Source organism: Sinocyclocheilus grahami, unplaced genomic scaffold (assembly GCF_001515645.1).
Source record: "Sinocyclocheilus grahami isolate Dianchi unplaced genomic scaffold, SAMN03320097.WGS_v1.1 scaffold463.1, whole genome shotgun sequence".
NCBI lineage: Eukaryota > Metazoa > Chordata > Actinopteri > Cypriniformes > Cyprinidae > Sinocyclocheilus > Sinocyclocheilus grahami.
Window position 1 is genome coordinate 509,123 of NW_015505642.1, and position 15,301 is coordinate 524,423.

The 15,301-nt window shown below is 37.1% G+C and overlaps 1 protein-coding gene across 4 annotated transcripts in view; it reads left to right on the top strand.

The window, feature by feature from the left end:
* Positions 1-5,865: 5,865 nt before the first annotated feature.
* mtmr3 (myotubularin related protein 3) overlaps positions 5,866-15,301 on the top strand; it is a 39,712-nt gene continuing 30,276 nt past the window's right edge. For all 4 annotated transcript variants that reach the window (XM_016235125.1, XM_016235127.1, XM_016235126.1 and 1 more), the window contains exons 1-3: positions 5,866-5,997; positions 11,465-11,546; positions 12,159-12,237. In XM_016235125.1, the coding sequence (XP_016090611.1) occupies positions 12,235-12,237 (3 nt within the window). In that variant the 5' untranslated portion in view covers positions 5,866-5,997; positions 11,465-11,546; positions 12,159-12,234. The remainder of the gene's footprint in view (positions 5,998-11,464; positions 11,547-12,158; positions 12,238-15,301) is intronic.

Genomic DNA, 15,301 nt, shown 5'->3' on the forward strand with positions numbered 1-15,301 from the left:
TTGAGAGATAGGTGGCGGTAATGCACTTATAAGTCTGCGATCTGCCATAAAGCAAGAAGAAGAAGACACGTCACGCACCGGCTGTTGAGAACGCACTCAGGACAGTTCGGACATTGCAGTGAATCAGAGGTAAAAAACGGTACAAATACTGTTCAGTTTCTTGCACAGACCGATCGTTTCGTGTCTTTATACATCAATGTATCGTCACGAGCCGCAGGGTTTAATTTGGTTTTGTTTGTGTATGGCTTTTTGACTCTCAAATCTGTGATTCCCATCCACTTACATTATATGACTGACAGACTGCAACTGTTTGAGTTAAAAATCTTCGTTTGTGTTCTACTGAAGAAACAAAGTCACCAACATCTTGGATGCCCTGGGGGTAAGCAGATAAACATCACATTTTCATTTTTGGGTGAACTATCCCTTTAAAGGTGGGGTAAGCGATTTTTCAAAAACGCTTTAGAAAACTGATTCGGGCCGACTAGAAAAACAAAATTGTAATAAGAAAACGTCTGCAGAACAAAAGAAGGCTTAAGGCAAGAAGTAGGACCCGTGTAAATATCGGATCAGCTTTCCAGCGCTGGAGAGAACACAAGGAGCGGAAGACATGCACCGCAACAGCTAAAGTCTGTCTAGTACACTGGACGCGACAAAGCGACCGTTGAAAATCATTTGAAATTTGTGTCAATATGTCATGAATAGAACGCAGCAGCAGTTTTCTGTCTGGGATTTGTCATGCCGCACCGCATCTAGTGTAGACCATAGATATGTATATATATATCTATGGTGTAGACCGCATCACTGATTATAATGAGTTCCATAGTTTTGCTTTGTTTCACAGAACTAATCGTTGCCTGGGTTGCATACTTATGTGTGGGGCGGAGCTATCAAAATAGGGGCGAGACCTTTTTGGGGTAGGGGCGTGTTTGTTTTGGTGATTTCAAATGTCAACATTGGCTTCCAGAAATCACTTACCCCACCTTTAAAGCTGCAGTACTCAAGGGGGCGATAGAGTTTCCTTCACTGCAAAAAATGATGATCTTAGTATTTTTGTCTTGTTTTCTAGTACAAACATCTGAAAATCTGTAAATCAAGATGCATTTACTTGATATGCAAAATGACAAGATTTTAAGTATTGTTTTCAGAAAGAATCATCAAAATTAAATGAGTTTCTGCTTAAAACAAAAAAAACAATCAAATACTAAACACGGAGGGAATACATTTTTATTATCCGATTGAGAGCTATTTTTTATTCTTGTTTTAAGCACAAAGTCACATAATTTTAATGAATGTTTTAGCAAACAAAACTATTTCTACTTGAAAACTAGACGAAAATGCTAAGAAAATAATTTTTGCAGTGTAATATAAAGTAAGATATTTCCTCCAGAACCATAACATAAACTGCAAACAAACTGATTTGTAACATTTTATCATTTTTAATAATAGTCATTTTTGTATTAATAATATTATATCATTTTTTTTAATAATAGCCTTGCTCTTGGAAGTTTGCTGAGGCCCTCTAGTGGTTCCCGGCCTCCTGCACCATTTAATCAAGTGTGATATTCAGGTTGCTGTAAACAACTAACTTGAACCTATAGCTAAATTTAACTTGACCAGCAAGATTCTCTTCTGTCATGGTGAAACAACAGATTATGGTTGACATGGAAGAGTAAACTGGCAGAAAGTTTGTGCAAATGCTGCTTATGCGCTTCTGTTGCATCAGTAAATTACGTTGATGGAAACATTGCATTCACATGCTTACGTAGAGTCTTGTTTCAGGTCCAGTACTGAATAATACTAAATCAGAAGCAGATGTTCGTCCACGAAACGCATGTGAAATTTGAACACAATGACCAAAGCAAAACAAACGCTGTTTCCCGAACAGAACGGCCTGTTTGTTTTGTACGACTCTCTCACGGAGCATCTGAAATCACATAATGCGTCAAAGCTCTGCTGAAAAGATGTGTTCGATCAAGTCCGGATGTTCTTCAGTGGTGTGTTTTTGCTGCTGTTGATCGATTGAAATGCTGTTTTTTTATTTATGATATTTGAAAACACTGACGTTCCTTTCCTACTGTATCATATTTTATACTGGATATTTGCAGCTCCTCAGTACCACACCAGAAAAATACACGCAGCACTTAGAAAATCGTGAATTCTTCTGCATTTGTGTTCCACAAGTCTTTGCCTTCATGTCTCATTGAGGTTGTTAGAAAAGAACACTTGCACATACTGAGGATCGGATCTTAAAACATATGTAAATATATATATAGAAATATTACACATTTACTGAAAGGGATATATCTTAGGTCCTTGACACTAGCGTGCTGATGATATTTAATAGAGTGTACAGTTATATTAACCAAACACATAGAGCCAGAGGTGGTCTGGCAAGCTTGCCCATGTTCTAGAAACTTCTCTCAGGGTAGACTTGCTTCTCTAAGCTTTACAAAACATGTCAGGTCACACCACTGGTCAGCGTTTACTGTTCCTGACCGCCGTTTGCTTTTGTTTCAGTGTTCTCGACGAAGTGTAAATCTGATGGATCATGTGATTTGTATATCTGATCAATTGGAAGTAAGAATCTCATGTACTATAAGCAACCAAATTCTGAACAAAAGTTCAAGAAAAGCTGAATGCATCTCATCTGAACGCCGTCAGAAACCATTACTGCTGATTCAAGTGAAACAATAACGACTACTTGTTTTTTTATCTCCCATGTTACAGTTCATGTAATAAAAATCTCTGATGACAACAGATTTTTTGGCCATTCTAAACTGCTTTCATTTACTCTGTTTTGTTTTTAACATTTGAATTTTGCATGCCTTTTTATTTGCAAGGACTGTGAATGTTTGAGTGTTTATTGTAATTTTTTTGTTCAAGAAATCAGCACTTACACAAAGTTTTACTTCCTGCAGGTTATAATGGAGGATACTGTGTACTTTCCACAAATATGGTACACTTTGACTTTTCGAAATTATTACATTGGTGACGAATTATCTCATAGAAAATTAACCTATTAGATCATTAAAACATTTCATACCCTTAAAATGTCCCACCTCAAACTCATGCAAAAATATCAATTTTGACACTTGTAAATCTACTATTGAAATCTGTTGGAATAAAATTCAATCAAAGTCATTTTAATGACTTTAATTGAAAAAAATGATAAAGTTAGCTGTTTCCCATCCCTGTTACCAAATAATAATTAAAAAAAAAATTGTATTCATATGTCTCAGACAGTGTTATTTTAGGATCATTGAAATACTGCTATAGTTTTATTAATATTTTAGAATATTTTTTTATATATGTTTTCTGTTTTCAATTTAATTTAAAGTTTTATACACTCTTAAAAATAAAGGTGCTTCACGATGCCATAGAAGAACCTTTTTGTCTAAATGGTTCCATAAAGAACCTTTAACATCTGAAGAACCTTTCTGTTTCACAAAAGGTTCTTTGGGGCGAAAGAAGGTTCTTCAGATTATAAAAAGGTAAGAAAGAGACGGTTCTTTAAAGAACCTTTGACAGAATGGTTCTTTGTGGAACCAAAAATGGTTCTTCTATGGCATCGCTTGAAGAACCTTTTGAAGCACCTTTATTTTTAAGAGTGTACATTATTTGTGCATTTTAGTTTTTTATTTATTTGTCTATATAGTTTTTATTTTAGTAGGTAAACTAAATTAAAATGAGAAATGTTGCCTTTGCAACTAGTTTATTTTATTTAATTTTTTCAGTTAATGTTTATTTTATATCAAGTATTGAAAATGTTTTTTTTTATGCTTTTAGTTTTAGTTTAACTATAGTAACCCTGGTCCCTGAACACCTCGTGTAAAATAAACAACATAAAACAGCTCATTTAAAATGTAGTTTGACCTCCTGAGGATGAGGATCATCATTTTATGAAGGCGAAGGCCCTCCTTTCACAAACACTGCTGAAAAGGGGGGGGATTTTGTTAAGTGTTTCAGCTGCTTTGTACCTTATTTGTGGAAAGTGCCATTCCAGTCTAATTAGAGGTCATAAGTGACTCGGCCTAAACAAGATTACTTTAATATCTCTGGTGCTTGAGTGTGTTTGTATTAGAATTATCCCAGAGCCTTCGGAAACACTGGCTTTTTGTTTATTCAAATATTAGTAATTAAACAGCCTCAATTCAAGAATTAAAAAACTGTCAGACTTGAAAACTTAATTGTTGGTTCTAATTTTGTGTGTGTGTGTGAATGAGGCTCTGAATACTAACACAAGGGGGAGGCAAAACTCTGGTTGTTCCTCTTATGTGCTGAAAGGTAATAGGCATTTTTTTCCTCCATCCAATTTCCTGTAGCGTTCTGGTGTGTTTCCTATGAGCTTATGGCAGAGCACTTAAAGCTTTGGTTGTTAAAGAGAGGACAAGTAAATGTCAAATGTCATGTGTCTTTTAATCACATACATATGTACCGAGTCATTATTGAATACAGTACATCATTGTATAAACCTATCTTGTCTGTGTTTTTTATTATAGCCTACCTTGTACTTGATTTTATTAAGCAAGATTCAAGTAGTTTTATTAGTAAAAAAGCTTTACATTGGGAGCATTAAATTACAGGCACATTTACAAACAATCAAAAGTCCAGTTATTGATTCTTGCCATTTCATGATTAATAAATAATAAATTGTCCATGAAATTGCCAACAGATTTACAGATTTTTATTCACTGGGTAAAAAATAAATAAATAAAGGTATTTCGATGACTTAAACTACAATTTTGACTTCTTGCTGACAAATCTGACTGTTTTTCTCTCAGACTCGAGTAGTCAGAAATGAGAGCAATGAACTCGCAATTGCAAGAAAAAGGTCAGAATTGTGAGATAAAAAGTCACAACTTTAAAAAATATTAAAAATAATATTATATATAACATATAATACATAATGTTATAAAAAAAGAAGAAGAATTCTCTTAATTCTGAGAAAAAGGGCATAAATGCCAGATATAAAATCTGAATTCTGACTATAATGTCATAATTGTGAGATACAAACGCAGAATGGCAAAAATGAAAGACTTTTTTTGATTTTTGATAAAAAGTTCAATATATATATATATATATATACAACTTTTTTATATCTAAAAAAAAAGATAAATATAAATAAATACATATTTTTTATTTTATTATTGTTTTAAATCCCGTGACGGAAACAAGCCATACTAAATAAACCTGAACGTGGAGTAAAAAAAAAGGTGACAGCCGTCTCCCCTTTCAAATTCCAATCAACTTTAAATAGTTTCCTTTAATTCACTTTCAGTTTCAGTCAATTTGATACTGTTTACATTGTTTTTATGTCAAAATCCCATCTCCACTATCTGTAAATATTTATTTATTCATTACTTACGCATTCACTGGCGCCAACAACCGGTTACGAGATCCACTTCAAAGCTGGTTCATGTTTACAGATCCACCCCTCGTCCCAGAAAATGAAACTGCAGATAAAGAAGCAAAAAACAACGACATTCACTTAATTGTTAATCTACGTAAGAAGGAAATCAAGAGGAGTATTAAGAAAAGACTGAAGGAAAGGTGGCAAAAACAATGGGATAAGGAGAAAAAAGGTCAGTCAGTTCCTTAAAATAACTCTTTTTAAGGAGTAAAAATAACAAAATAACTTTGTGGGAGAGAATTAAAAAAAATTTAAAAAGGGGGAAGGAAGTAAGTCACTTCTTTGATACACACTCCATACCAGTTAGTGGCGGAAATACACCATTTTGTTGTTTGTCAAACACCAATACAATTTCAAGAAGAAGAAGAAGATCCACCCCTCCCCCACACGTTCGAACGTGTTGACGCAATCTGCGTCGTGACGTCCCGACGTCGTGGTAGCTGCGATGACGACGGGATTCCACAGTGGGACGGGCCGATTCTGCAAATGGCTACGAGGTGCGATTTGTCGATTTGTTCGTCGTTAATCTTCTCTCCTGCGGCTCGGAAGGAGGCGTACACCCGCTCTGCTTCGCAGGCTGCCCTCAGGTGAGTGAGCTAAGTGCTTTTCGAGCTGGATGCGTTTGTATTTCGGCCCTTTTGAGGCCTTATCTGAGGGGTCCGCCCTCCGCTCGCAACAACAACAACAACAACAGACGCCGAAACGGGCCTCGGCTGAGGAGAAATGTCTAAAATGCTTCATATGAGCGGTAAAATACCAGCGCGGTTTAGAGCCTGGTGCTATTCAGATGGTTTGAAATAAGCTTGGCCCATGGCAGAGCAAGAAACGCGGCCTTGATACTCAGTTTTTGTCGGTTAGTCAGTCGTTATTACAACCGCCGCGCGTCTGACTGACAGATCGAGCGCGAGCCCCTTACAGCAGTTTGCCATGGTAACCAGGTTTACCCTGTTGCTACAACAATAAAACTGACATTTCGCGGTATTCACCACGGTTGTTATAAATAACACTCACTGTAGTATTTGGATCTAAACTATGGTCGCCATGGTAAAAGTAATGCTTACAACATCTCAATGCATAATTTTGGATTTATTTTTATGACAGGGGTGTATAATATCAAGTTGGGCGTACTTTTGTAGCATTAGCTGCCATGTTACCAGCATAACAACAGTTACCATAGTTATTGTTACTACAGTATATGTTCTGGATGCTTCTTTGCGTTCCTGTAATTATTATGACTTAACAGTTGGAACAATAACTGAAATAACTACAATATTTTGGTGAAGACTGTGATTATCATGGCAGTAAAGCTCAGTGTTTAAGTGTAATACATTAATAATACTTATTTAATAAATCATGTCTCATTCAAACAATGCCAGATGCATTTAGAATATTTTTAGACAGTTTTACTGTAGTAACAACAGTAACTCAGAATAGTTATTACCATGGTGACTGTTCCTAAATAATGATGGGATTCTCTTCATGCATTGTAAAATAAGAGGCTTTCAGAACGAGTGCTACTTTTTCAGCAGCTTTGGTTCCGGTTGTATTTTTCCCATTCATTTTTGCCATAGGGATCTTTAAAAAGTATTCCTTTAAGAGTTATAAGCCATGAGCCAGACCAACCAGCTACGAGGAGAGTCGCAATATTACAAACTTTGATTTGAAGCAAAAGAGCGTTTGAAAATCTGACAAAAATATTTAAAGGGATAGTTCACCCCAAAACATAAATATTCTGTTAAAACAAATGGTGGATTTTGACTTCTATAGTAGGGCTGCACGATAAATCGAAATGGAATGGAGATCGTGATTCGACAGAAGCTGTGATTGTCTTGTGTATCTTTCAGTGAAGCATGGTTCTGTGATCAGCAGTAAATCTCCATCCAAAGACCAGAGGGCGCTCTCGCGCTGAAACTACAAATACGCCTCGCAGAAGAAACCCAGAACATGCCTATTGCTGCAGCTGAATAAACAGAAGATTCAACTGCTTTCATTGATTCAGCGTGACTAATAAACACACGACTATGGCAATATACGGTTTATCTGAGTGCTTATTATTATAATTTTCATTAAAATAAAGTATGTTTATAATGCAATGCCTTTATCACTGCTTAAATACTATGAAATATGTTGCGTGCCTTATTCTGTGTAAGAAGCCACGTCATCTTACAGAAGCATTTATTTCAAACACTCGACTGACGTTATGAAGTGAGTTTGGAGTAAAAATATGTTATTAAATCTGGTATTTTCAATGCTTTCAGATGGAGAAGCATTTACTTCACAGAGCCGTAGTTCACTGAGAAGCTATGCAAACAGCTGTCATTATCGCCAACGATTTCTTAGATTTCAGAATCACGCAATACATTTTTTTTGCGTAACTTGTCAGAGAACTACGACTATGTGTAGTAAATGCTGCTCCATCTGAAAGCATGTGATGATGATTTCCTGCTGATTACAGAACCGGCTTTTTTAACAAAATGCGCATGACAATCGCATTCGATTAATCGTGCAGCCCTATTCCATAGTATGGAAAAAATACTGTGGAAGTCAATGGCTACCGTCAACTGTTTGGTTACCTGCATTCTTCAAAATATCTTCTTTTGTGTTCAACAGAAGAGAGAAACTCATACAAGTTTGCAAATAATGACAGAATTTACATTTTTGGATGAACTGTCCCTTTAACAGCTTGAGGGAAAGCACTATAACCCCATGAAGCGCTGCGAATGGCATTAAAAACAATAGAGAAATATAAAACTATTGAATGCACAGTGCTTCATGGGAGTGGACGGGCACTAGTCCAAGTGTTTGGCGTGATTTACTTGTCGTGATTCTCTGATTGGTTGATATTTTTCTGCGGAATCATGGGTAATGTCAGTTTTTTCACTAGGAATTCCGCTGTTGAACATGATTATTAAAAAAATATGTTGAAGTAAAGCAAACTGATGGCTTCAACAAAAACATATGCCATTGATTAACAACCTCATAACACAGAATGTCTTTCTTTCAAGACCAATTCCCCAATAGAGAAAATCAATTGTATTTTTACTTCAGGAGCCCAACTCTCGCACTCCATACCGAGTTACCATAGTTTCACTGCTGTAACTAAGGTATTTTTGAGGGAATGTGTGGTTGCCTTGGTTTCGCTGAAGAGAGGCGTGTGTTGGATTTGTTGTGTTTCTGTCAGATCCGCGTGGTGCTGCTAGACGATCCTTTGGCTCTTCGGCTGTGTTTTGGTGTTGGGTTTCTCATGTGGTTTGAATCTGACTCATGGTGTGACTTTGGAATGAAATGCATCTGGTTAAAAGTCAACTCAACCTGCTGAATGAGCGCAAATGCCTGGCATCTAAACGCAGCAGTAGATAAAGCCTCAATGATTGTGTGTTTACACGTCACTGACTGCGTGTCGTGGGCCGATCAATACTAGTAACCTTAGTGACAGGAGGGCGGGTGGTTGAGTTTATGAATGAACTCATAATGATAAACATCTGTTCTTGCTGTTTGTTTAAAGCACAGCAAACCCACAAAGTATTTGGACAATTACGCCATATTTCAAAATGCCTTCCATTAGATCAAGTCCCCTGTGCTCAAACCCTGCAGAAGCTTTCTCTCAGCTTCAGTTTTCTTCATCATTTTTGTCTTTGAATCAGCTGGTGTTGTGATGATTTTTAGTGGATTAATGAAATCTCAATTTAACGCAGGTGTCTTAGCAAAATATGGACATGTTCTACTAGCATTTTCACAATGTAAAATCATTATGTATTCATTCAGACATTTCAAGTGTCCAAATATTTTTTGTAACTAGTGTTGTCGATGCGATACCAGAAAAAATTTATATTTTGAAGTATTTCAGAGAGTATTCCAGAGAGCCATGTAATAATAATAATATAAAATTTTATATTTTCAGCCAAATTTTATGATAAGGAGCCACATCAGATCACAAAATGTAGTTATTTCAAACACTCAATTGAAATTATGAAGTGACTTTAGAGTAAAAGGTTATTAAATGTGTATTTTGTTAACATGTTGATAAATGCTTCTCATTACACTGCTGTGTGCGTGAACTTGCTGTCAGTGAGAAGAGAGAGCGAGAAAGAGCAGCTAGTTTTGCTGTATCAAAACTGTAAGAAAAAAATATTGAAAATATTTGAGATTTCAGTATCAATATGTATCGAGAAAATAATTTAAACTTTTGTTTTTTTCCCATCACCTCTGAATCTCCAGAACCACAACAAATGAAATAATTTAATGAAAGTTAATATTGAGTTTTGAATTTGAAATGTGATGTGAGATAAAAAGCCTGTGTATCACAAAACAATGGCACTTAAATCACATAATTTTTCTAGTTTCTGTTATTTTCTAGTTTTTCTAGTTTCTATTACAGGTGCGTCTCAAATTAGAATGTCGTGGAAAAGTTCATTTATTTCAGTAATTCGTGAAACTCGTGTATTAAATAAATTCAATGCACACAGACTGAAGTAGTTTAAGTCTTTGGTTCTTTTAATTGTGATGATTTTGGCTCACATTTAACAGGAACCCACCATTTCACTATCTCAACAAATTAGAATAAGGATGCATGCAAAAAATCATAATATGACTATTCCAGCTTAATGATTAAATGTGTCCATCCATTATAACACATTTTTAGAAAGTGGCATGATTTGAATTGTTGCAAGTAAAAATACATTTGAAAAAAGTAAAGCATAAGCTTGCATCATCATGAATGTGCCCTATGACATTAAAATTGGACAGTAAGGTGCGTATTTTGCATTAATGGTGCGTAAGGTGGTTGTTTTAGTAAAATGAAACGGAATCAGTTCCAGTGGTGGTTTAGGAATGAGAACACATAATGCTGATTGACCTTCAGGACAGTAAAAGTGACATCTGAGATGAACAGAAAAAACACTGAATGATTCTTCTGTCCACCTGCAGTCAGTTGACCTCAATGGAAGGGGAGAATTCTCTAGAAAGCCGGTGTTTCTGAATACCCAATACAGATATGAGGCCTGTCATGTGAAATAAGGAGAACCTTCTACCTGAAACAATGCTTTTGGATCTGGGCCAGTATGGAAATGGTCTGGCGCTGCATAAAACTACTTTTGCATGTTGAACAGTTTTCATGTACCACATTGCACTGTCATTTGTTCAGGTCATGAGACTGCAGTACAGTTGCAAGACACTAAAATGCCCAATCAGATTGAAGACAGACTCCTCAGCTGTAGTAAACATGAGTGTTTTCTTGTTAGAGATATGTTTTATCAGTAGTTTCCAGATGGCGCCAGTGTGGCCTTCTCTGGAAGCATGTGTTTGAACGTTTTTGCATAGGGACGCTGTTGCCCTCTGGCCATGAACCAACCAAACTCACTCATATATGACTCTCAGGAGACACACGGGGCCACTGAATTCCTCCCATCCATGACATGGTGTAATTCTGCTCTGTTTAGTCTTTGACAACTTGGGTTTTGTTATCTTCTGTGGAATTGTGTCATCTCATTCTTTATGCATCTTTAGTTAGCAGAGCTTCACAGATAGCTTTCATTGGAAGAAAAATAAAAACCGGTTGGTTTTGAGGGTTGGTACAGTTCCAAAGAAGAGAAACTAATGATACGGTGTTTCTCATTTGAATTGTAGGTGTGTAAATTGCACTTATTACAGAATGTTGCTTGTTTTCTTCCAAGCTAACTTTAATGTTACAGTTTATCGAATTAAAAAGTTTTGTGACATTTAGTTCATATCTGTAGTTTTGAGATCATCCATATGCTAGTGCTCTAATCACCAGTTAACTAATGAGTATGATGACAAATGAGATGAATGGCTGTGTACATTGTGGCCACTTTTCATAAAACCCGATCCAACCATATGCGTCAGTGATTTGAATTCACCACCCAAGCATTCATGAACGGCTATGCCCGCCTTTGCCCACAGATTGCCATCAGCACCATGACGGCTATATTTACCAAAGTGTGAAAAGCAGTATTGTCAGATGTTATGCAATGTTTGGAATGGAGAGTTATGGCTTGAAAACTGTGGTCTAATTTTTTTTCTCATCTCTCTCCACAGGTTTCAATGTCATAACACTGAGTGACGCCAGCAGTGTGGGAACATCCAAAACAAACCTCACCTCATTGCTGTTAGGAGTTTGGTAAGATCTAAGTACATGTGTGTGAATTAGGACTGGGTGAATATTTTTTGCATTTTTCCTATGTTTAATATGTATCTTGATATTTATGTATTTATACTGGAATTACTTTTTTCCCCTATTTTGAGAACCCATCATTTCAACCATTATTGCTTGGAAAATTCAACATTTGTTAGGCAAGGAGTAAAATAAAGTCTAAAAATCAAGTGGAAATAATTCTAGCATCTTTTCCAAGCTGTTTTTCTGTAAATAACCACAAGAAAGAATAATAATTAACCTAATCCCATTCTTTAATATGCACCACCATAAGTTGTAAATAAATATATCTATATATATATATTAAAAAATTACCTATGTGAAAAAATTTACCCACATTAATACATAAAAAAGGTCATATGGAGACTTTGAGCATTTCATGAAGTTTTAAACTGATTAAGAAACTAATTATAAGAAAAGTAAATTCAAATCATTGTGATATTATTCACAGTATTTTAAATCACCTGCGAACATATTGTGAATATTTCCTGCATTATCCAAACCTAATTCAAATGAAATGGAAAATTTTGACAATTGCTAGTTGTTTCTTCTTTAAATGTTTTTTTTTTCTTCATACAGACTGACGACTGCAAGAGAGAGCGAACGAGTGGTAGAAGGCACGACAGTGTTGCACCCGCACTCCTTCACCGGGGCTATGGTAAACAAACACCTCCCAAATCTCTGGCTGAATCCGAAATCGCCCCCTATACCCTGATTCACTATTCCTTACATTAGGCCACTAATACAGTTCACTTGAAGGAGTCAATGAAAACGAGTGAGCGAATTTGGACACTGAGTGCAGAAGGACTGCCACTTTTGCATAGTCTGTGTTTGCTGTTTAATGATCATTTGAAACTGGCAAATTGGCAGCTCCAGTAGTATGATGAAAGGATTTATCTTGACTCTGTCATGGAAATTATGTATAAAACCTAATTAAACAATTTAATTATCAATTTACTATGAATTTTTACCTGTATTGTATTACGCTGAAAAACCAATTTTGCTGTATGCCGTGGATGAGCGCTTTGTAAAATGAATGGATGGATGATTCATCTGCGGGCAAGGCGCATTGGCGCGTGACTCTCACACTGCATTATGGGTTATTCTCTAGCCATTGAGCATACATCAGTTGTACACTCGTTTTTGTTGTGCATTGTGGGATTGAATGAGTGAACTCGATAATGTCCGTTAAGGGTGCTTTCACACTAGCACTTCAAATCCATACATTTGGATGATGTGAACGCTGTCTTCCGAACTTGGGTGCACACCTGCGAACCGTATTCGCATCCACTTAAAAGGGGTGGTCTGGGGTACAGTTCAAGCGAACTCCTGTACGTTTTTCTGCTGATATGAATGCAATTGTGCCACATCGCAGAAGTGAGACACTATTAATGACATATTATTTGGAAAAAAATTTGTGTTTGTGTGTGTTTCACTCACTTTCCTGACGTGCTGCAAGCAGAGAGCTGTATATCTCATTTCTGTTCGCCTTCAGTTTTCTTCCGAGCATTTGCAGTACATTCATAAGACAGACGTAGTGCCGTTATGTACTGAAGCTTTGGAAACAAATCCAACGGTTCAAAAACAGTAATATAAAAGTGAAGAGAGCAATGCTACGCATTTTGCCGCCTTCTCTTGCATCGTCGTTACTAAGAAACGGGGTAAACAGCTGCTGGCTTGATGACGCAAACGAACCGCAGTTCAGACACAAATAAAATAATATGAACGCAGTCCAGCGGGGGAAGGGGGAGCAATGGAGCTCTGGTTCAGACAAGGCAATCCAACCAAGCCTAAGATTTCGGACACCACTAATAATGGCTGTCCCCAAATAGTGCCATATTTAAGGGTATAGGGGGCAATTTCGGACACAGGGTCTCTCTTTCCTGCACGTGACTCCCAGGCATCGGTTCAAATGCTGAATCGGAAACTGCTCATTGATTTCTCAGGCTTTTAATCAGCTGAAATGAATGGTGCTCAGACAGTGTCAAAGTCCCGTCCTGACTGCTGTCTCAGCGCAGATCAATGCCCTCTTTAGACAGACAGACGGGATGAATGGATACATATGTGCTAGTGTCATCAGTGAGCGCTGCATTATAAAACAGCTCCGGCTCCAAATTCTGATGGGATGAAACACGTTCACAACTGTGAGATGCATCAAGACAGATGCGTCTAGATGCACCATCTGTGACCAGCAATTGATTTTTATATTACTACACTTTCTATTAGTTCCTTGGCAACTAGGAAACTGCCTTACAGTCTGTAATATGAATGAATGAATTATTAATGCATTTAATTATTTATTGTATCATTTTTATTGTCCTGAATTACAGTGTCATGGTTAAGGGATTTTAGCCATTCTGCTTAAAGTCATAACTAACAACACCCCTTACTCGAGGTAAAAACACTAACTAAAAAACTAAGCTTTATTACGAACCTTTCATTTTAAGGGGCTCTAACAGAAACAGCATTTACTGTGGTATTTGTGTTTGAGTCTATGTCTGCGTTTAGTGAATTGTACCTCATTTTCTTGTTTGCTGAAGTGTCTGCGGACAGTTTAACGAATGCCTCCGGTCTATGCGCGAATGCTGATGGATGTGTTTGTTTACACATTCCTAATGAGTTATGCTCATTATTGTTTGTTTGCTATTCTGCCTGTCTGTGCCCTGTAATTCTCTGTCTGGTTCTGTGCTTGTGCCCACAATGGGCTGCCACGGGACCGGCCCCTCTAGTGTGTTTACTGAGCCGTGCTGATGGCCATTGTCAGCGCTACACACAGACAGCCATGCTGCTGATCCAGCAAACACACACACACCCTTCTAGGATATGCAACCTGACAATTTGATATACCTTCACTAACTTCTTATATACAAGTCAAATTGTATTATCCTTTTTCTCTACAGACAGAACATTAGTTAGTTAATACACACTCAGATAGATAGAACATTAGTTAGTTGGTTGGTTATTTTAGACACAACTAGATAGACAGACCGATAGGCAGGCAGAAAGAGCGTTGGTTGGTTAGTTTATACACAGATAGATAGAATGTTTGTTGGTTGGTTGGGGAGTTTATACACAACTAGATAGATGGATAAATAGGTTAGATAGAGTTAGTTAGTTTATACACAAACACAACACCTCCTTGCATATCTCATCCAGTACACTCTTGTCTTTGACTGGGCAGCATTTTATGGCACAAACAGACCAATCAGTCCGTCTTGAGGACTCTGGTGTTTGAGCTAGACAACATGGCGACACAGCTGCCCTGTCTCACAGAGTCTCTCCTATTTGTGGAAACAGAATCCAAACATTCTCTGCCAATCTGAACTCTCAAGGCTACTGCGGGCCGTAGCCTCTCATTCCTGCATACAGAAGTGAATGGAATGACTTATGCCCTGCACACTGCTGCTCTGAGTCCTGATACAGATCGTGGTGAAGGCAGGGTACAACTCTTAATAGGATCTTGCCATGGAAAAGGAAATGGAAATAAGACAGTGTTGTGTATTAAGGATGCAGTTTTCATTTGTTTAGTACATAATTCCCATACGTTCATTTGTTTACTATTATTCTGATTTAGTAGATGTGTCAAAACCTTTCACTTGGGTTGCATGTGCATCATATGGCATATATAGCGTCTGTATTTACTATAATCCAGTGCCCTTAGAGTCTTCTGTAAAGCTGCCATACTGTATCGGTTACAGGAGTGCCTGTTATATCAGAAATAG